Raw genomic sequence first — 23,883 nt, 5'->3', positions numbered from 1 at the left:
TGTGTTTCTCTCTGTCTTTCCCTCTCTCTTCCACTCTCTCTGAAATCAATGGAAAAAATATTCTCTGGTGAGGATTAAAAACTAATAGTAATAAAAGAAAATGTAGTTTATATAAACCCTAAATTATTCAACCTTCAAAAAGAAGGAAATCCACCCTAGCTTGTTTGGCTCAGTGGATAGAGTGTCGGGCTGAGAACTGAAATGTCCAAGGTTTGATTCCGGTCAATGGCACATGCCTGGGTGGTGAACTCGATCCCCAGTGAGGGCCTTGCAGGAGGCAGCCAATCAATGTTTCTCTCTCATCACTGATGTTTCTATTTGTCTTTCCCTCTTCCTTCCTCTCTAAAATCAATAAAAAATATATATTTTTTAAAAGAAGGAAATGTTATTATATGCTAAACATGGATGAATCTTAAGGACATCATGCTAAGTGAAAAAAAGCCAGTCACAAAAAGACAAATACCCATGATTTTACATATATGAGGTACCTAAAGTAGTCAGACTCAGAAACAAAGTAGGTTAGTGTTATCAGGGGCTGGAAGGAAGTGACAAAGGGGAGTTGTTCAATGGGCATAGAGTTTTAAAAATGTGTTGCACAACAATGTGCATATAGTTATTACTGCACTATACAAAGATGGTAAACTTTGTTATGCACCTTTCATCACACACACACACACACACACACACACAATAGCCCTGAACAGTTTGGCTCAGTTGGTAAAGTATCCATCTGTGGACTGAAAGGTCACAAGTTCGATTCTGTTCAAGGGCACGTACCTTAATTACAGACTCATCCCTGACCCTGGTCAGGGCACAGGTGGAAGGCAACCAATCAATGTGTCTCTCTCACATCAATGTTTCCGTCTCTCTCCCTCCCTTCCACTCTAATAACCAATGGGAAAATATCCTCGCTTGAAGATTAACAACAAAATAAACCAGATCAACCAATTGCAATGTATGAAATTCATTTGTACCTGGATTTAAATAAACTGTAAAAAAGAACTTATGAAACAATAGGGGGAAATTGAATGCTGACTAGATGTTTAATGTAGAAGCATTGATTTTGTTTGTATAATGAATAGTTTCTGGGGTTTTTTACATGATTTCTTTTTTGTTTAGATAATCAGAAATATTTATGGATGAAATGTAGCCTGGCTTTGGTTGATCGCTCATAAGGAATATGAACATCCATTCACTATGTTGTACACCTAAAACTAATACATTTTATGTCAACTGTAATTACTAAATAAATTAAATTAAAAATAAATTAAAAATTTTTTAAATGATGTCTGAAATTTGCTTTGAAATAATCCAGTGGGTCCCTGGATAGTTGAGCCTTGGGCATGTACCTCAGGAGGCAACCAATTGACGTGTCTCTCACACATTGATGTTTCTCTCTGTCTCTCTCCTATCTACCCTCCACTCTCTCTAAAAAATAAATAAAAAATCAATGGAAAAAAATATCCTCTAGTGAGGATAAAAGAAATAGTCCAGTGGGAATGGGAAATATGGAGGAATCAAGATGGCCAGGAGTTGAGACTTATTATAGCTGGGTGATAAGTATATGGAAGTTCATGTACTCATGTATGGTCTATCATCGTACATTTCATTTTCCCATAATAAAGACTAAAATAAACAAAGCAAATGCCTCTGTGAGGGTGGTGCTGTCCAGAATTTACATTTCCCCTGAACTCATCTATTAAGATGCTCTCCTCACCTTCAGCATCTTAATAGATTCAGGCAGCTTAAACCAGTTTGGCTCAATGGATAGAGCGTCGGCCTGTGGACTGAAAGGTACCAGGTTTGATTCTGGACAAGGACATGTACCATGTACCTTGGTTGTGGGCACATCCCCAGTAGGGGGTGTGCAAGAGGCAGCTGATCGATGTTTCTCTCGCATGGATATTTCTAACTCTCTACCCCTCTCTTTCTCTCTGTAAAAAATCAATAAAAATATATATTTTTAAAAATAGATTCAGACCATCATGAACTCAGCTGTTCTGTGTTGACAGGCAGCCTTCTCTAAATCCTTTGGTGTCTGCACTGCTCTTCCACTAAGTGACAAAACAAGGAACTCGGCCAATCAATCTTTAGGGGAAAAACTCAGGAGAAGCATCTTGGGCTTACTTGAGAAGCTCGTTGTTTCATTGACATCTGTGAGTTATGGTTTTAGGAATGTTTTATTTCCATAAGCCTTACTAATTTGGGGATGATACTTGCTACCCAACAATCTACTGAATCCTTTGAGGAGCCACCGGCCTCTCCAGTGCACCAGCTCCTGGACGTGCTGACAACCAGTGAGGGCAGGGCCTCTGCCAGGTGGAGTGGGGAATGGAGACGAGACCTCTGGGAGAGAGCGTTTGATGAAGTCACCAGGCACAGACAGGAAAGAGGCAGCAACATCTTTGCACCTACTTGGAAGTTTTGCACAAGATGGGCTCTTCTCTAGAAGGAGGGAAACTTTTTGGCACTCCTGGCACTGCCAGGCTCCGGGCCCCAGCCCTTCCTTCCCCAGCTCCTTCCACAAGGAAAGGAGAGCCAGTTCCCAGGGAGCTGGAGTTACTCAAACTAAGCTTCAAAGAACAGGGACATGGAGGCTACTCAGATTCCTCTCTCTCATCCCAGGCCTCCCCTCCCATGACGGCAGGAGCTGAGGACCATAACACCCAAACCAAATGCCAAAGGAAAACAGAGACCCTCCAGTTAATTTGTGTCGTCACTGGGATTTACCTTCTAATAGCTTCCTGGCTGCAAGAAGCCCTTCCGGAGGGTACATTTGCTAAAACCGAATACAATGGGAACAACCTGATGATCTATACTAGTGGTTCAAGAAGAAAGTACTTTCACAAGAACAAAGTTATATAGCACTTTAATAATTTAAATAGAATCAACTTCAGGAATATACACACACACATACATAAAATTCAGACAATTTCATTGAACAGTGTTAAAAGTCCTCAAAATGGACTCAAAATCGTGGATATGAAAAGGTAATTTTAAAGCACTGCAGACCAGAGTAAAACAAGGCGGTTATTTTGCATTTACCGAGAAGATGGCAGCCTGTGGATACATGAGACCTTAGTGAGAACACTTCTAGGGGACGTTAGCGCAGAGTCATTTACAGAGGAACACAATGGATCTCAGGAAAATACATTTATAGCTAACAATTTCTTTGGTCCTCCAAGCCACACCTGGTTTTACTTTAACATACCAAACATGAGTTTGAGTACTTAATTCTACTTCTAAGTATCTAAATATTAAGCAGGATAATGTTTTTATTAGCTTCAGTTTTTAAAGGAACTAAAAAATCAACCACCACTGTACTTTAGAAACTCCAAGTACAGACGATTATAGGAAATGGGAGTAGAGAATTTTTTTTTTTTTAAATCTCTTCCATTTTGTCTCATCCGAAGCCAAACAAAGGGCATTGCCGGGGGAGAGCGAGGACTACCAGAGTGAAAGCGATCACCCTGGCGAAGTCTTCTGAAGGTAATGGGATGTTTGAGGAGCACTGCGTCAGCCAAACAGGAGGCTTCTTCAAGAATAATGAATAGTGTTTGTGTTTTGTCAGGGGAGTTGGGTGATTTTATTGTTTTACTTTGGCCCAACGCTGCCCCACTAGAGGAGACCTTAAGATAATCATCAATAAGGCAACCGCTTCCTGGACTGAAAGACCTGGACCACTTGAACAGTTACACTGAAGACAAGACCTTCATGGACCACAAGGAAAAACAGAATGGGGCTTCCAGTATTTTCCAGGGATTCCAGAAGATTGCGGTGCCTTTTCACAGACACCACCACAGGTCATTGGACACGGGATGCAGCTCCCGGTGCCGTCCACCACTGGTGCATTCTGCATTCTTTCATGTTCACGGGAGCTGTGGTTCTGTGGACCCGAAAGTGATGAACACTCAAAACTTCATGGAATACTGGAAAAACTACTCAGAAGATAACAGAAAGTTTTGAGGGATCCGCAAGAAATACGCAAGGTAAGCTCCCAAGAAACATCAAACGGCAGAATGTAGAGGATTCATTATTTGTAGTGTCAGTACTAAGTCTCATAAAACAATGGCTTTTAAATAAAGGCAAAGGTAGCTACACTCCAAATGGTGTGATATTCTCATCAAGGCACAGAGAGTTACATGTCAGAATCCCTGTATGTTGACATGAGAACACACTCGTAAACAACTCCAGGAACTAATTCCCGAGACATGAATTTTAAAAGAACAGAAGGTAGAAATGTTCCTTTTTAACTCACAGTAAAATAAAATTTAAAAACGTAGGTAATTCACCACCTTGCCTGGGTGACTAACATTACCACTAGACAGTCAAAAATAAATACATTAAAAAAAAGAATAAAGCGTTACTGGCGGTTTAATAAACATGATTAAAGTGGAGCCTGGTGGATTTTGAATTTGCAGAGCTGTACAATAACTTATTTTAAGCACTAACACCACTTTGGTTGGGAGAGTGGCAGAAGCGGTATATTGGCCATAGTTTTCTCCCATTCCCAACACTCCTATGCTTATGAACCAGATCACCAGACTACTGGAACAAAATACACGTGTTCTTCCTCCCCAGCATCCTCTGTTATCGAGCAGCAGTGATAACGTAACACTACTGGCGGTGTGCGTGAGCGTGGCCACCACGCAGCGGCAGGAACAAAGCAGCGGGCCCGCCCCTACATTAAAATTAACTTTATTTGATTTGCAATAAATAATTACTAAACACAATTAGTGTCAAGGAGTACGTTTCACGATTGAGAAGGGGATTGTACAAACAATTAAGACCAGACAACCAATGCTACTAGAGGCATGACCTGCAGAGCACACGGCGGACACTGCAAGTTCAGCTCCTGATGAGGGTGAGGAACTCCTCCCGCGTCTTGGGGTCTTCCCGGAACACGCCCAGCATCGTGCTGGTCACAGTCTTGCTGTTCATCTTCTGCACCCCTCGCATCACCATACACATGTGTCTGCAAAACAAGCCAACGAAAGGAGAATAAACAGTTACTGGTCTGGTTTTAAAATAAAAAGCAGGCCAAAATGTTAAATCTGATTAAACTGGGTTTACAATAACCATGTTTGTCGCTTAGATAAATTTTATCTAAAAAAAAATACAAATTTTTTAAAATATATTTTATTGATTTTTTACAGAGAGGATGGGAGAGAGATAAAGAGCCAGAAACATCGATGAGAGAAAAACATCGACCAGCTGCCTCTTGTACACACACACACACACACCCCCGGATGTGGCCACAACCCAGGTACATGCCCTTGACCAGAATCGAACCTGGGACCTTTCAGTCCGCAGACCGACGCTCTATCCACTGAGCCAAACCGGTTTCGGCAAAAATACAAATATTTTTTTAAATTCCTTCTTTTTTATTTATTTTCTTTTCTTTTAAAATATATTTTTATTGATTTCAGAGAGGAAAGGAGAGGGAGAGAGAGAAACATCAATGATGAGAGAGAATCATTGATCAGCTGCCTTCTGCACAACCCCTAGTGGGAATTGAGCCTGCAACCCAGGCATGTGCCCTGGACCAGAATCGAACCCGGGACCTTTCAGTCCGAAGGCTGACGCTCTATCCACTGAGACAAACTGGCTAGGGCTAAAAAAAATATATATTTTTTAAAAATTTTTAGTTTAATGTCTTTTATTCTTCTCAGTGGTCGAACCCTTAGGGCACCCAACAGGAGAGGGGAGAAAGGGACAGTCTTCCTAGGTGAAAATAATACAAGGGAGATATGGAGATACAGGCTCAAGAGAAGAAGAAATCCAGAGTTCTCACTTCTTCTGTTTTCATGACCAAGACAGCATTATGCTAGCTGAGGGGTTCAGAGAAATGGTGAAGTACGCTGGGCTCACCAGCCAGAATCCAGGACGCTGGCCACAGTGAGTGTGAGCGAACTGGCGCAGCTGGAGAGCACGCACAGTACAGAGTCCATGCCATGCCGGGGGAAGGGGTGGGAACTTTGCCCACAAGCTGCATGCGATTCTCACAATGCCTTCTAACTGAAAGAAGTGTCTTCTGGTGCCCTATGAACCCACTCTTAGTTCTATTTTTTTAAATATGTGCCAAAATATTAGAAAAGCTCTGCTTGGAGCAACAGAGAGCTAAAGACAAAATCAAGAGAAGATATACAACGCTACTGCCTGTGCGAACCACTACGCCTGAGCTCAGGACTCCCTACTCTCCCACAGCCCCCGCCCCCAAACTCACACACACACAACAGCCTCCCATGCCCTCGTTCCCACAGTGGCAACACGGTAAGTGAAATGAATATCCGTTCAGGCACCACCATGACGTTATTAAAAGCAAACATGGACTTACGTTGCTTCAACCACGACCCCGACTCCAGCAGGCCGCAGGGCTTCCGTGATTGCTACGGCAATCTGCTTCGTAAGGCGCTCTTGAACTGTGGATGTGACAGGGAGCTCAGTTTAAGCGTCTCGCACAAACAGCTGAACGTTTTTGCTGTCTCTAGAACATATAAAAACCTCAAAATGCAGACTTCCGAGAGATGCAAACGCTGAGACACAGCAGCTCCTAGCAGCTGGCTTTGTCTGCTGCCTGGGCCACAGGAGGGCCCTCAGTGCCGGTGCTGCCCAGAGCTCAGGAAGCGGGCGCCCTCCAGCACCCCTGGAGGGGATGGATTAGAGCAGCAACTGTCTCTCCGGGTGCAGTAAGACCAACAGGAGACTGGTAACAAGCACCTCCACCGAGGAGAGCAGAGCAAAGGAAAAAATAGTTCGGCAACAGGATTCACAAGGGGGTGACAGTGTGACTATTGAATTGTACTCAGCGCGATGCTGAAAACTGGTGATTTAACCTCGAGAGCTGATCTCTGAATGCATACATTCACGGCAGCATTGCACCCCTTGGGAAGCTGACACATCCCCCAAGTTGTCTATCAGAGCAGGGGTGATCAAATGAAGCCGCAGCACAGCCGTGCAATGGGACGCTGAACAGCGGGCAAAACAAATGAGATACTTACATGTCTGTGGGGGAAATGTTTAAGATGTAAGTGAGGCGGGGGGAATAGGGAAAAAAAGAGAAGTGAAGCCCATTATGTATAATATGAGCCCTTTTTAAAATGCAATAAAATAAATTTCTTTTAAAACATTTGGATATGCATAAAGGAGTAAAGGAATGTATACAGCAAACATTTTCTGTTTTATATTCCTAGGAGGTTTCAATTTTTTAAGTCATGTGTATTATAAGAATAAGAAAAATTTTTTCAATTAAAAAATAGTTTTAAAATTTACCTTGTAATCTTCTACTATAGATTTCTACAATCCTAAAAAAAAGAAAGATTTGTTTTAGTTAATGATAAAATTTTTAAAGTGAAATTGCTAAGGCTTCCTCATAAGACTAAAAGGACTTCATTGAAACAATGATAGGATGTGGACAGGAGACCAGTGCTCACAGGAGGATAGAAAGGTATAAAAACCACAGGACAATGAAGAGGGAAGGCCTAACCAAGACCAACTAGGACAGAGTGGTGTATCCCTATGGCCCCAAAGAGAGAGAAAATTAAGAGTATATAGTTCACTCACGAAAAACACAATTACAGATGAGTAATTTTAAAACTCTCAAGTCACCAATTCTAAGCCAAGACTCAAGTGTTCTAATATATATATATATATATATATATATATATATATATATATATATATATATATATATATTATTGATTTTAGAAAGGAAGGGAGAGGAAGAGAGAGATAGAAATATCAATGATGCGAGAGACTCATTGATCAGCTGCCTCCTGCAAGCTCCCTCCTGGGGATCAAGCTCGCAACCCAGGTATGTGCCCTTGACCAGAATTGAACCCAGGACCCTTCAGTCTGCAGGCTGACACTCTATCCACTGAGCCAAACCAGCTAGGGCTCAAGTGTTCTAATTAAACATATTGTTTAATCAGAGCTTAAAGTTCAAGTTAAAAATAAATATTTGTTCATTAATAGCTAGACCAATGTCAACTATTGTGCCAACTAAACCTATTATGATAATCAGATTAGAATTGAACAGACACCTCTTTACATAATAGGTCCATCTGAGCAATCAAGATGATTAACCCCCTCCCAAAATAAAAGCTGACTGATCTTAGCTTATAACACAATCTGTCAAAGGATGATTTTTCTCCTCTCAACAGCTTTCACTCTAGTTGTGAAATGTAAAGTTGGCCACATGAATCACCCCTCCTATTTCTTTCTCTGTTATTATTGATTTTTAGAGAAAGGAAGGGAGAGAAAGAAAAAGAGAAACATCTCTTTGTTGTCCCACTTATTGATGCATTCATTTGGTTGCTTTTTGTCTGTGCCCTAACCGGGCATCAAACCCACAACCTTGACGTAACGAGGATGATGGTCTAACCAACCGAGCAATCTGGCCAGCGCTGCGAATCACCCATTTTAGAATAATAATTCACACTGAGGACCTTTTCGTTAAAACGTGGCCTTTTAGACGTGAATTTGGACTCAAGGTTCACCTCGTCTATGTGGCATTTTAAAGCTCTTCTCTCCAATATGACCCTCATATAGAACTGACAACTTGCACCTTTATACCTGTTACAGCAAATAAAGTCAATAAATTGTGGGTTTCCCTAGTCACTGCTCAACCTGATTCTTCTGTGTTCCCAGCAGGCAAACAACATTGAAGGAACTCCAATATATATGGTTTTTATTTTGTTTAATTAGTATAATTATTTTGAATCCTCACTGGAGGATATTTTTTTCCATTGATTTCTAGAGAGTGGAAGGGAGGGAGGAGGGGAAAAGAGAGACAGAGAAACACTGAGGTAAGACACATCAATTGGTGTCTGCAACCGAAGTCCGTGCCCTGGACCGGGTTTTAAACCCAAGACCATTCAGTGTGCAAACATATAAAATATGTGCACCAAAGCATTTTTTTCTTTCTTGATGGTACCCTCAAACGGTAAACTAAACTTACAGGTATCAAAGACTGGTTAAGTGAATTCTATTAATCAGCCAATGAAATACTATGTAACCATTAAAAAGGACTTGGACTTTTGGGACTAAAATATGTACAAGGGATTTTGATGTATTTTAAATAGAATTTAAAAAGTTGTAGTACAAAATGTAGAGTATGATCCCTTATTTATTTATTTATTTATTTATTTATTTGGCTTTGTTTTGTTTTGGTAATTTTAAAGAGCTTTGTTTTTGTATTTTCATAGACATTTTCCAAAGGACAGTGAAAGAAATATCTAGTTTTGATTCTGGGGAATAAAAACAGGAAAGAAAAATTTCCTTTCACTCACTCATTTGAATTTAGATTTAACTGGTATGTATATTACTTTTATAATTGAGAAAGGGGGGGCCGGGGAGATGTTCTCTTTGTAATCCAATGCCTCCCCTGCCTTTTTAACTATCTCCCCATTCCCCCTGCCCACATCTCTTATTTCTAACCATCAGACGTGTTTCCTATCCACCGGACTATGCCTTGCTCCTACTCTCTTATCTGCCTTTGCTTAGGCATTAACTTCTCTTCCGCTTAGAATTCCGCTCAGCCCTCCACCTCTGGGTCTCTTCAGCCACGCCAGGCCACAGCGACCTTGCTGCCTCTACAATGGGAGCTCCAAACCAGGTGACTGCATGGCACCTGCTGCCTCATACTCTCACCCTCCTTCAGAGTGGAGGCTGTGTTCTACTTCTCTCTGGCACCGTGTCCTTCCCCGGAAGGCGCTCAATAAATAGACTAACCAGGGCTACCACGAGGCATGGCAATTCAAAATTCAAGATTTAATGCTGTTCACTTGGTTATTAAGGCCAGAAAAGTAATACACACTCAATGGATTTTTTAAACAAAGGATTTTTTATTTTTTTTTAAATAAGGGACATTTCACAAACTTGCGTGTCATCTTACGCAGGGGCCATGCTAATCTCTATATGGTTCCGGTTTTAGTGTTTGTGCTGCCGAAGCGAGCACAACAAAAGGAATTTCTATTCAAACTAGATTTACTCTAGAATTCTACTAAAGTTCAACCAGATCAACTCACTTCTGGCATTTTCTTAGCACTTAAGGCTTTCCTGTTGGGCTGATGATATTTGACTTCTGTGGCACTGAAAGGTCATTCGTTTAAAGGCAAGCACATCACAAACTTCATATACAAGAGTAAAATGAACAGTGAAGTTTTGCAAAGACATTCAGCTCCCTTTATTACTCTTCATTCCCTGAATATTCCTACTTCTTACGAGGAATAAAGCAAGTTGGATAAAAACTTAGCCTTCTTGCCCTAGCTCATTTGGCTCAGTGGATAGAGCATCTGCCTGTGGACTGAATGGTCCCAGGTTCTATTCCAGTCAAGGGCACATGACAGGTCTTGGGCTCAATCCCTAGTAGGGGGCATGCAGGAGGCAGTCTCATCACTGATGTTTCTATCACTCTCTCCCTCTCCCTTCCTCTCTGAAATCAATAAAAATATATATGTTTTTTAAAACTTAGCCTTCTTTTCCATTTAATAGTCCCTTTATTCAAATTTTTTTACAATAAATCTGAAACTAACATACACTCAGTTTTTCGTTTAACTTTCCTTCCCCCTGCCCCCTTACTCTTAAATTTTAATCCTGTTCATTTAAGGACAAATCTCCAGGCTAATAAACAACTCCTTTGTATTGTTTCATAAAAGCCTAATTATTTGAGATCTTTTCCTTGCACTAGGAAAGGAAATAACCAAAGATTATTTCTTCTATTTTCAAGTTACCATTTATTCCAAGATCTCACTGAATCGCTCTGGAACCCATTTCCATAAAGTGTTACCTATGGTCTAATAATGTGGTCTTTGAGAGAAGGTGCTCACCTTTAAGACCAAGGCCTATGTAGTCTACCAAGCTGTTTCATAATATGAAAACTCTCCACTACGTACCTTTTACAGTGGGGCAGGCTGTGAATGGCACTAGCAGTGCCAGAATACCTACATGGGGAAGATGCAGAGTTGGCAATAGGAATTACAGTAGGGTTCATTACCCCTCACCACCAATACCCTTTCTCAGTCACCCCTTGGCACCGCCATTGGGTGCAAATCCCTGAGAGGTGGAAGGTGTTTCTGGATTTGTGTTAAGAGCCTTATTGCTGTGAAGCACTTACAGCTGAGACAATAACATCCTTTCAGAGCTCTGTGTGGTGGCAAGATTACTGACCAAGAATAAAGTCAGACACTAGGAAAGTTAAAATTTTCCCTTCTACTTACTTTCTCCTTATATCCTAGAGGAAATGAGTGAAAAGAGAGTAAAAAAGAACAGCCATGGAAGGCAACTGCCAGACTGCTGGGTGGTTTTTACAGTATCGACATGGAATTGAAAAAGATCCGGATCATTTCAGGACTGAGGCAAAACTCAATGCAGGTGGGGAAGAAGCAGAAACACCTCAGAGCCACAGAGTAGTCACATGATCATGACCAATTTTGATATGGTCACTATAACCTCCATAAAGCTATGAAAACTTAGCTTGGCTTGTTGTAAAAAGTATGTTTTGGAGGGGGGGCACTTGACTGTGTATTTATTACCTATTTTTTCTTCATTTCATTCTTTTTTTTTTTTAATATATTTTATTGATTTTGTACAGAGAGGAAGGGAGAGAGACAGAGAGTTAGAAACATCGATGAGAGTCATCGATCAGCTGCCTCTTGCACACCCCCTACTGGGGATATGCCCGCAACCAAGGTACATGCCCTTGACCGAAATCGAACCCAGGTCCCTTCAGTCCCCAAGCTGACTTTCTATCCACTAAGCCAAACAGGTCTCAGCTTCATTTCGTTCTTAACTCTCTCTCAAAACACACACACACACACACACACACACACACACACACACACACACACACCCCTCCCAGGATTTCCCCAGTACTCACTATTTCTAAACAGAGAAATTACAAAAAGGGGTATTAACATACTGGTGATGGATCTATCCAAGATAGATAAACATGGACCCTCAAGTTGACTGCCAGTTAGTTGATTACCATACTCTCTTTCCTAAAACCCTAATAAAAATGACAGCAGAAGAAAAATGTTTAAGGGAATGAACACGTAGGATAAAGAATAGAAAAGAAACTGTAGCAGAAAGGAAAGAAGTGGGAGAGGAGAGTAGGCACTATCTTGGAGTAGAGCTGAGAGGAAGACACAGACCTGTGTCTGCAAAGGCAACGAAACCAGAAGTGAACTGATTGGCCCTGCAGGACCCCAGAGAGATGCCTGACGGCAGGGTTGAGACCCCACTTGATGGTTGTTTGAGGAAAGCCTGAAAACAGTGCAGTGCAGTTACACCCCTGCCAGGTTTCTTCCCCCGCCCCACACTGTCAGCTAAGCCACCCTGAAAGGACCGGAGCTCGGGTCCTCTCCAGTCAGGAAGGCCCTACAGAGAAAGGCGTGAGCTAGGACCTTAAGGGTATGCCAGTGGATGAAAGGGGTGGCAGGGAGGCGAGGGGGGAGTGAGGAAAAGCACATTTGTATTTCAGGTCCTGTCTTAGTCCTCTAAGTCTTTATACATTTTAAGTTGCAATGAGAGCTCGACGTTAGATCCAGACCGGTCAAGAAGGAAAGCCTGCTGAGATCCTCGCTGTGCAGGCCCAGGTCCGATAAGCCTGCTTTCCTATTCACCGCGCAGTCATGCTTACCTCGCAAGTTTGCTGAGGCCAAGGACTTGCTTGTTGGGAAGGTAACCGATGTGGACCTTCGGAGAAGAGACAGAAATGATGAGCTAAGTGAAAATACAGCGCTTTCTTGTGACAAAATAAGGAAATAAGGAGACATGATACAGAATGCTTTTATGAAATTCAACTCATGAAAATGTTTCTTTAAAAAAAAATACAGCACATAGGTAGACATTTAAAATTCACATAAATGCAGTAAGAGGAAAATATATAAGAATGATTCTATTAATAATGATTCTATGAATATAGTCATGGTATTTCCTGGTGAAGTTAAATTCTCTTTACAGTCCTTAAAGTCTTTCCTCTGTTGAGGGGAAACATATCAAAAAAGTGTAAATCATCTTGTAGCAACAGTAAACTGTAGGCAGGGCTCAACAGTGTGGCTCAGTGGTTGAGCATCAACTCATGAATCAGCAGGTACCCAGTTCAATTCCTGGTCAGGGCACATGTCCAATTGCAAACTCGATCCCCAGTGCGGGGAGTGCAGGAGGCAGCCAATCAATGTCCCTCTCTCATCGATGCTTCTATTTCTCCCTCCCTTTCTCTCTCTAAAATCAATAAAAACCTTTTTTTAATGGAGCCATAGAAGTCTTTTGGAAATGGTTGAAACTATAACTTTAAAAATTGTCATTCCACACATCACTGTAGCCTTAACGATCCCACCCCATTGTACAGAAAGAGGGGTTCCACGCCCTTTGTCATGCATGGGGGCCTCATTTCTAAGCTGCTGGAGAGTGCCAGAAGAGCCCAGATGCAAATGTGACTGCAAGAGCCTGGAAACTACCACTTATGTTTTTTTTCTGTGTGTTTCTTAAAAATATATTTTATTGATTTTTTTACAGAGAGGAAGAGAGAGGAATAGAGAGTTAGAAGAGTTAGAAACATCGATGAGAGAGAAACATCAATCAGCTGCTTCTTGCACACCCCCTACTAGGTATATGCCCACAACCAGAGTACATGCCCTTGACTGGAATCGAACCTGGGACCTTTCAGTCCGCAGGCTGACACTCTATCCACTGAGCCAAACTGGTTTCGGCAACACTTATGTTCTTATAGAATACTATGTAATAAAGATGTAATATGCAAATGGTTGTTACACTGTAAAGCATAACGACTAACCGCATAATGATCAAATTCAAATCAGCAGGAGGGTGGGGCATTGAGCTGCAACCAGGCAGTGAAGAGCTACAGGAGAGGGCAGGGCAGCAAGCTATGGGGGAGTGGAGAGGGGAGAGAGCTACAGGAGGGTGGGGCAGTGCGCTACTGGTGCACGGATTCATGCACAGGGCTACTAGTCTACTATAATATAAAGCAAAGCCATTTCTATTAATATCTGATTAATATCTAATATGTAAATGTTACTTCTCTTTGAGCTATGCATTAGATATGGAGAAAACATTCATTCTCCATAAAAGCTAAAGGTAAATAAATAATCATTGTAGGCCATCAATTAACCTAATATAAAATTATAGACTTATTTGCATCATGGTGAGCCAGGATTTGTTGCATCTGTTCACCTACTTTTCTATACATGTGAATAATTGATCTAGTAATAATTAATGATTTTTCATCTACTATCACTATGCTGTGGGAGTTTACAAATACCCACACATCACCCTCCTGGTCAGCAGAAGGAGAAAGTAAAGCAGCTCCTAAATGTTACGTATTTCAAAGAAAATTAGTGAGTCAGAACTTTCCCATAGAATCAAGGCCTTTGCGCCACTTGAAATGTTCATACTAGCGTGCAGAGCTATAATCTGTGCATTGTTTGTACTATTTTTTATCTTCCTAAAGATCCTAAGTCATTTAAATGTCAATTTTAGAAAATCACCACTGAAAACTGTATTTAAAACAGAATTACCAAAAACACAAACACAGAAGTGCTCCTAGCAGAAAGCAACAGGGTATAGCAGTGAGATACTGTGATTAGGAAAAAATATGTATTTGGTCTTCATCCACCATTCCTGACTCATAGTTCCCAAAATCCTTGGAATTTCTCAGGTATTGACGGGGAGGGGAGAGTATATTTTGTTATGTTAATGAAGTAGCTTGGACAGTGCCTAAGAATGGGACCTGGTTGCCAATGGAGCCTACTAGGTGATGAAAGGATTGGAAATTCCAGTCCCACCCCACCTCCACACATACCACCCAGGAGAGGAGGGGAGAGAGGTTGGAGGCTGGATCTATTGGCAATGGCCAATAATTTTAATCAATCGTGACTATACAATGAAGACTCCATAACCACACAAGCAGATGGGGTTCAGAGAGCTTCCCAGGTGCTGAATGCATGGGCCTGTGGGGAGAACGGCATGAAAGCCCTGTGTCCCTTCCTATGTACCTCCCGCATCACGGCTGTTCTGAGTTATATCTGTTCCCAATAAGCCAGTCACCGAGTAAGTTAACATGTTTCTTTGAGTACCTGTGAGCCATTCTAGCAAATTAATCAAACTCAAGGAGGGGGCTACCGGAACCTCCAATCTGTAGCCAGCTGGTCTGAAGCACAGATCAGAACCTGGGTTTTCAGCTGGCTCCTGAAGTGTGTGTGTTGGCAGGATGGGCCTCCTGACTGAGGGCTGGGGGGAGGGGGAGGGGGCAGTGGGCACGGAGTTGGGCATTCTAGGACTAAGCCCATAACTTGTCGTCTCTAATGCTGTCCACCTCCGGGTAAACAGTATGAGAATTGAGTTGAATACTTAGATGCCTTGCTGGCTTTCTGGAATGATTTGTTGGTGTGGGGAATTCCCTTCTATTCCCAACCTTGCCATGTTGGAATTAGGTCTGAGACCCCTTGAGAAGTGGTGAGAGACTGAGTCCAGGATCAAGCTCCTGGGTCAGGCCTCAGCCAAGTCACTAACTCCCTATGAACAGAATAGATGGTATTTGTGCGTAATGGAAGAGTATACAGCAGTGAAACGAAACAAACTACAGCCATAGGCCATGACATCAATAACTTACAATGTGGAGCAAAGGAAGCCAGATACAGATCACATGCTGTAGGTTCTTTCCATTTATATATATATATATATATATATATATATATATATATATATATATATATATATATATAGTCATGTGCCACTTAACAGAGGCAAGTACTAAGAAATGCGTCCGTAGGCCATCTAGGTTGTGTGAACATCACAATGCGCTTACACAACCTAGATGGTACAGCCCACCACACACCTAGACTATTTCTCTGTGGGGGAGGAAAAATGTTTTTCCCCTCTATCCTTTTAGGTTCTTGGCTGAGACTTCCCTGTAATAAAAGATAGATTAACAGGAGAAAAACAAAGTTTAATGACACGTATATCTTTTGTATGCATGAGAGACACCCAGGAAAATGGAGAACTCGCAAAGCCACCACCTCAAATACCATATTCAGCTGACAACAAAAGAAAATATTAGGGGTAGGAGAGTCAGTTACGGGGATTTACCCGGAAAAGCACAGTAACAAGGGAAAGGTTGTTAAGCAGGTTTAAGTCATTGTCTTCTGCATTGATAAGAGATAAGGTACCACTAAGATAGGAATTTCTCAGGTCCATTATTATCTTTTGAGTTCCTTAATTAACCCAAAAGTCCTTATGCAGCACATGACTATAGTTAAAAAACAAGCAAAACTAATCTACCTGTGTGGACAAGAGGTGTGTTAGGAATTAGAAAAGGGCCACAAGGTGAGTTTTCAGGAATGCTAACAACATTCTAGTGCTTGAGCTGTTCTAATTCTGGATCTAGATCTTTATATGTTCTGGGCACTTTTCCGTTTTACTTCTATAAAAAATAAAAATACAAAATACTTTAACAAAAATATTAAATTTAGGTGATGAGTATATAGGCATTCACAATACTATTTCCTATACATCTTCTGTTAGAAAATTATTCATAAATCGTCAAAATAAAATAAATTTTTTTATTCTAGGTCCTAAACCCACAAGTTCTCAAAAGTATGTTAACTCAAAGCTAGATGACATTATCTAGTTAGAATCAGACACACTTTTCTGAACATAGAAAGGGTTGGAAACAAATTAAATCCACTAGAACTGTAACCTCTGCTGCAAAAAATTCTGCATCATTACAGCTCGTGTCATATTATACCAAAGTCTATCTTGGCCCTGGCCAGGGAGCTCAGTTGGTTAGAGCACCATCCTGATCCTCCAAAGTTGTGGATTCAAGCCCTGGTCAGAGACACACAAGAATTAACCAAGGAATGCATAAAACAGTGGGACAACAAACCAATGTCTCTCTCTACCTCAAAACCAATAAATAAGACTTTTTAAAAGTCTATCTTGAGTCAAACATTATTTAGTCAAAATAAAGGACACAAAGGTTTTCAGAGCCTGCAGCAACTACCTAGAAAAAAAAAGAGAGACTTTAATCTCATTACTTTAACCCTATTAACATGGCATTTGCAATGAAATCCTTTCCCTGAGGGCCTTCTGTCACTGTTTATATTTTGTTAATTTCAAGCAATTAGATTAGTCAGGTAGGTGAAGAATAAAAGTTTATATGTAATTGTAAATATCTGGGATATTTGGGATTAGATGACAATTTTAAAGCTTGAATTGTGTGGGGGTTTTTTTAGATTGTTAAAAAACAACAGAGAAAACCTTACCTTTCCAATAAATGGAACTAGATGATGTTCACACATGGAAAACATATCTATATCCTTCACAATCACCATCTCATCGTGATCTTCATCAAATATAGCATCGTTTAGAACATCTGAAATCAGAGGCTTGCTTTAGTAACATTTCCAATTTTGTGAAAAGATACAGAGCAGAAAACCTGACAATCTCTGGAGATAAATAAACTGACAATCCCATTAATCTTTACTACAATATTAAGGGAATGCCAATTAAAAATAGTTCTTTTTCTCCCATCAAATTAGCAAAGTCTTTTTCTTTAAATTATGGGGGAAATTTTTTTATGATATAGTATTACATAAAAAATTCAGGATTACAAATATATACGCAGCATGAGAGAGGGAAGGGAAGGAGAAATTATGCAAAACAAAAGAGTGGCTATTTCTGGTAAGAAAAATAGGACCTTTTCACTCACACTTCCTCTATAATGGGTGTGTAGAAAACCATATCTGAGAAAAATAAAATCCTTAGTCTTTGACTTCTGAGGCCAGATTCACCTCTCTTATTAATCCCTCAAATAATTTACTACTCATAAAATTTATAGTTATTGTATGCAAGAATCAGGCTTATTCTAAATAGCTGCCTTCCTCCTTCCAAGGGAAATGAATGCTACAGTCTTTGTGAGTATGCTTGCCCGGGTGTCTCTGGGTAATGAGCCATGTTTTGTTTAACCCGTGGACTCTGGCACATATGGCCAGACATACAACAGACACTTAGAAACAAAACACTTCTATTTTAAAAAATTGCACTGATTTGAGGACAGTTGGGAGACTAGGTACATTCAAGACGCTGAGCTGAGTGATTTCAAGGACTTGGGGATGCCCAGTCTGCACAGAGAAGAGAGAAGCTGAGTAGAGCTTTGCAGCCACCTACAGCTACTTCTCCTCAGAAAGGCAGGCTGCAGGGTGAGTCACCAGGAAGATGTGCAAACGTCCACCCACACAGCCCGACCTTCCGTGGTCCCACTGCCACTACAACAGAGGCTCACAGATACTGAGTCACCATCCAGCCACTTAGCGTCCCTGGAGTCAGGCTATTCAGAGACACATTTGACTGTGTAGTAGAAAAGTCATTAGCGTGGTCAACAGAAGTGAACAAGTGGGGCTTGGACACACACCCACAAACACGACCCCCATTAGGAGAGGCCGGTAAAAGCCAGGAGGAGAGGGCCCAGTGCCTTTCTTTGGGTAAGCACTCCTCCAAAAGCAGATTTCTATTCTGAATATTCCGCCCTAAATAAACTTCAGTCATATTTCTGAATGAAGTCTAAAAATAGGTCCTTAGTGCTCCTCAGCATAGCCTTTGTTTCTCCAAGATTTTAGTGTAATAGTGCCAGGCATGGCTTACTAAAATCAGTTACGCAAGGAATCTTCCTGAAAGCAAAAGCCAACAAATGAAAATATTTCTTAAAGAAAGCACAATGCCATAACCGGTTTGGCTCACTGGATGGAGTGTCGGCCTTCAGATCAGAGGGTCCTGGGTTCGATTCCGGTGAAGGGCATGTACCTTGGTTGCGGGCACATCCCCAATGGGGGGTGTGCAAGAGGCAGCTGATTGATGAGTCTCTCTCATCGATGTTTCTAACTCTCTATCCCTCTCTCTTCTTCTCTGTAAAAAATCAATAAAATATGTTTAAAAAAAAAAAAGCACAAAAGAGAACTGTTGAACGAAAGAAGTTCTCATTTGTTTTCCTTGGCAAAGAATGAGAATGTCCCGCTTCTAAGCTCTGACAACAACCAGAGGGCCCATGTGAAAAGCCAGCCCTCAGGTTAGGCTAAGTAAGCATCCAGCTCCATCACTAACTATACCTTAAGCAAGACACTCTGTACCTCAGTCTTCTCAGCTGTAAAATGGGCATGAAAAAAGTGCTCCTTCACAGCTTCAAAGGATTAAATTAGGCAATCTACATGGATTTAGAACTATGCAGGTGTGTAAGTGATAGCTGTTATTATTACGATTACAATTAAGATTGAGGATGTTAAAAAAAAAAAAAAAAAAAAAAAAAAAGGATGGAGGGTGTTGCCAAACTATGTGTCCCATGCACTCTGATGTACACCAGAATTTAAAAAGCAATAATTTTGATTCTAAAAAACCAACTACAGAACAGGAAAAATAGTAACTTTATAGTGGAGAAATCTGGCAGAGAGTATCATAAGCAAGTGAGCAGTAATAAGACATATTTAACAGTGTGTAGCTCCTGATATAATATGAGAAGGGCACACCACCTCTCTGGTATTCTTCCCAAAAAATCTGTAACTGCAATCTAATCACCAGACAGATGGGGGTACATTCTACAAAATACCTAAATAAGTACTCTTTTAAAAGACATGGAAAGTGGTCCTGGCACAAGAGCAACAGATAGATAGATATATCTGCTCTAGAGAACCCAGAAATCAACCCAAGACATTACACTCAATTAATATTTGACAAAGGAGGCAAGAGCATGCAATGGAGTCAAGACAGTTCCTTCAATACCGAAACAGGTTTGGCTCAGTGGTAGAGCGTTGGTCTGCGGACTGAAAGGTCCCGGGTTCGATTCCGGTCAAGGGCATGTACCTTGGTTGTGGGCACATCCCCAGTAGGGGGTGTGCAAAAGGCAACTGGTCGATGTTTCTCTCTCATCGACGTTTCTAACTCTCTCTCTCCCTTCCTCTCTGTAATAAAAAATCAATAAAATATATTAAAAAAAAAAAAAAGACAGTTCCTTCAATAGATGGTACTGGGAAAATTGGGCAGGTACATGGAAATAATGAAACTAGACTACCAACTTATACCATACACTATAAACTCAAAATGGATAAAAGACTTAAATGTAAGTTGTGAGACCATAAAAATCCTAGAAGAAACCATAGGCAGCAAAATCTCAGACATCTTTGGTAGCAATATTATTTCAAAATAATACCATCCTGAAATACTGGGCAGCTATAAAATAGAAGAGTCTCTTACCCCTTGAGGGACCTGGAGAGTATTATGCTAAGCAAAGTCAGTCAGTCAGAGAGAGACAAGTATCACATGAACTCACTCATATGTGGAATCTAATGAACAAAATAGATCCAGAGACATAGAAGCATGGAACAGACTGATGAGTGTCAGAGGGAAGGTGGGGTAGGGGAGTGGGGAGATTAACCAAAGAATTTATATACATATTACCACCCATGGACAGAGACAAGTGTGTGTTGAAGTTATGGAGGGGCAGGGGGATGTGGAGGGGGTTAATGGTGAAATAAAAGGGGACATCTGTAATACTTCCAACAATAAAGATACTTAAAAAAAAAAAAAGACATGGTACATCTACACAATGGAATGTTATGCTGCCATAAAAAGGAAGGCATTCTCATCATTTGCAGCAACCTGGATGGAATTGGAGAACATCATGCTGAGTGAAATAAGCCAGTCAATGAAAGAGAAACACCACATGACCTCACTCATTTATGAAATAATAAAGAACATTATAAACTGATGAACCAAAAGATAGATATAGAGACAGAAAAGCAACAAGCAGACTGTCAAATTATAGCGGGGAGGGCAGGGAGATCTGGGGGAGGTAAGAGATCAACCAAAGGACTTGTATAGATGCATATAAGTACAACCAATGGACATAAAACTCTGGGGGGGGGGGATGTTTGGGAGGAGATGGGGGACAATGGTATATGTACACAGATAATAATTTAATAAAAAATAAAAAAACTGTTAGATATTAAAAAAAAAAAGACATGGGAAGACTGAGAAGCTGTCACAGATTAGAGGAATCTAAATGCAATGAAAAATCTAATATCCTAATAAACTCTGTAGTTTAGGCAATAGTATTTGTACCAAAATTAATTTCTTAAGTGTTGGTAACATTACAGGAAGTTGGGAAAGGGTAGACAGAAACTCTCTGTACTGTCGTTGTTATTAAGCTCTAGGTCTAAACTTATCTCATGGAGGAGCGGAACAGAGCAGACCATCGAGGAACGAGCAGAGCTGTCCAACCGGAGAGAGGCCTGGCCCCAGGGCCATGCTATCGCTGTGCTGTTTTCACAGCCATGCTGTTTCAAAATTGAGCTGTTTTGCACTGAATAAAGTTTCCTTCTTTCCCACACCCTTCCCCCAAATCAAAATAATTAAATAAGTAAAATTATTTTGAAATAAAAACTTTTTGAAAAGGCAGTATTTATCAACAGAATGTATAAACAATGGAGCACTACTCAGAACAACTTCCAGTACCTGTACTAACAGGGTTGAATCTGTCACCAAGTGAAATAAGCCACATGCACACACACAGAACTAGGTCTGAGGTTCTGGGAAAGGCAGATACCGCGCTGGCAAGCAGACAGGTGGTTTATCAGGGACCAGAGAGGTGGGGCAGAGGATTGGCTACAAAAGAGCAAAAGGAAACTATTTTGGCTGATGCAAACAATCTTTGCCGCACTGGTGGCTATACAACTGTATGTATTTGTCAAAACTCAGATCATACACACAAAGTTGGTGAATTTTAATGAATTTAAGATATACTTTAATAGAGCTAATTTTTAAAAATAATTTTTTTAAGAAAATTGTAGTATAATATGCAACCTTTTGTGTAAACAAATTAGAAAAAGGGAACATACACACATACCTATGATTATCTTCAAAAGCAAACACTAAAAGAATAAATCAAAAAGTGAATAAAAATGATTACCCATAAAGGACTAACAGCAGAGAAGAGATATGGACGGAAGTGAGACATATTTGAATAAATTGGTTATAGTTTTCACTTTGAAATCATGTATGCTTTAAATATTCCAAGTTAAACCAAAAGGAACAAAACTAGTGTCCCTTACACATCCAGGTGCTTGTGTGGTAACGGAACACTAATGTTCCCTACATCCCATTTCATTAAAATGAACCCAGACTATAAACTTGACCTGGCCAAATCATTTTTCTTCAACAGTAATAAAGTTCCCCTGCTATATTTATGTTTTGCTTCAACATATCTGAAAGCTACCATCTGTGGCTAATAAGAACAAAACACTATCACAGATTGTTTTAATTTCCTGCCTGTTATCAGCAACAAGAAGGTAACCCTGGAAACAAGGATTTATGGCATTTTATTTCCTACGGTAGGTTATAGCCAATAAAGGGAACCAAAGTAGCCTCCAAGAGTTAAAGGTTTGTCTATATATACCAACACCACACACATACACACACACACACACACACACACACACACACACACCATAGAAGTACATATATGTTTCTTGTACCATTTATGACAGCAAACAATCCTGCTGGGCAGCTGTCTCTCAAGTATTTAGTCCCTTCCTAAAAGTACAGGCCCACTGTCGGACCCCAGCACCTATATAAGCATTCTCATCCACAGAGCACCTGGGCCCGAGAATCTGCATTCCTAACAAGTTCTCAGAAGATGCTGATGCTCCTATCTTATAGGAAACACTTTGAGAGACCCTGTTTTGACATATTTCACGGGCTGTGCCGTTACACAGAATCTTCACACCTTTAAAATGCTCCTCCTCAAACAAAACAGGTTTCTGTTGGGGAGAAGGGAGGTAAGAGGAAACTCCTTGGATGTTCCCCCCCAAAAGGAAAATTGTACCTAATGGGATTGCTTTTGAATGAGTGGCAATAGGAATTAGCACTACCCTAGGGCTGTGGTCGGCAAACTGCGGCTCACGAGCCACATGCGGCTCTTTGGCCCCTTGAGTGTGGCTCTTCCACAAAATACCACGGCCTGGGCGAGTCTATTTTGAAGAAGTGATGTTAGAAGAAGTTTAAGTTTAAAAAATTTGGCTCTCAAAAGAAATTTCAATCTCTGTACTGTTGATATTTGGCTCTGTTGACTAATGAGTTTGCTAACCACTGACCTAGGGTGTTGGGTGATCAGCACCAAAAATTAGAGCAGGGAGCCAGAATGACACACCTATGCTTCTCCCTGGGAGGGCAGAGCTAAGAGACACTGGAGGAAGACTGGGAACATTGAACAGGCAACCAGGTCTGCCTGCTGGTTTTAGAACTGAGAGAGAACAAGACAGAAAGCAAGACCTAAAAAACCTCTTTGATCTTGGCTGGAATTCAATCAACTCAAGATGCTAATAAAGATGGGTTCACCCTGATTCACTGGAGAAAGGTCTGAATCCCAGACCCAAACCTTCCCAACCCCAGAGAAGCACCTGCCAGCACGCAGATGTTAACACTATCTTCTCCCAACGGAAAGTCAGCATGGTGACTTCAGGCTTCGGGAGTTTCCACTGAGCCATGTACAGGGCCAGAGTTAAACATAGATCCCCTATTTTATCCAATTAGTGTGTCAGTCTGTACCCTGTGATTACTTCCTTAAAATAGACTTAAAGAAGGGGACTCCAAAGAAACTCTTGTGGCCAAGGGAACATAAGAATTCTTACTGCAGTATTAAGGATAATAGCAAATATTAGGTCTTTAAATCTGCATCGGAAAAAAGGATTACACAGTTTGGGTAGAGTCAGGCAATAAAATATGAACCAGCCGTGAATGCGACTGAATCTGAGCTGCATTTATAATTTCTGGAAGCCATGTCCAACGCAAGAGCAAGTATCAGAAGCAGTAACAGACGTA

At 40.9% G+C, this 23,883-nt stretch overlaps 1 protein-coding gene and 1 non-coding gene across 3 annotated transcripts in view; both read right to left on the bottom strand.

The window, feature by feature from the left end:
* Window positions 1-2,841: 2,841 nt before the first annotated feature.
* GCH1 (GTP cyclohydrolase 1) overlaps window positions 2,842-23,883 on the bottom strand; it is a 34,365-nt gene continuing 13,323 nt past the window's right edge. Inside the window, exons 2-6 of one of the 2 annotated variants that reach the window (XM_036436161.2) lie at window positions 17,283-17,392; window positions 12,641-12,696; window positions 7,273-7,304; window positions 6,338-6,422; window positions 2,842-4,975 (exon numbers count right to left, since the gene is read on the bottom strand). In XM_036436161.2, coding sequence (XP_036292054.1) covers window positions 4,849-4,975; window positions 6,338-6,422; window positions 7,273-7,304; window positions 12,641-12,696; window positions 17,283-17,392 — 410 coding nt within the window. In that variant the 3' untranslated portion in view covers window positions 2,842-4,848. Of the gene's footprint in view, window positions 4,976-6,337; window positions 6,423-7,272; window positions 7,305-12,640; window positions 12,697-15,736; window positions 16,056-17,282; window positions 17,393-23,883 lie in introns of those variants that run through there. The other variant, XM_045580458.1, reaches the window with a different exon arrangement.
* Window positions 9,856-9,958, bottom strand: LOC118710047. The gene has a single exon (XR_004985273.1). It is a non-coding gene; the product is annotated as a U6 spliceosomal RNA (small nuclear RNA).

Source organism: Pipistrellus kuhlii, unplaced genomic scaffold (assembly GCF_014108245.1).
Source record: "Pipistrellus kuhlii isolate mPipKuh1 unplaced genomic scaffold, mPipKuh1.p scaffold_m20_p_1, whole genome shotgun sequence".
In the NCBI taxonomy this organism is placed as follows: domain Eukaryota; kingdom Metazoa; phylum Chordata; class Mammalia; order Chiroptera; family Vespertilionidae; genus Pipistrellus; species Pipistrellus kuhlii.
Note: the sequence above shows the minus strand (reverse complement) of the source record. Positions and strands in the feature narration are given on the sequence as shown.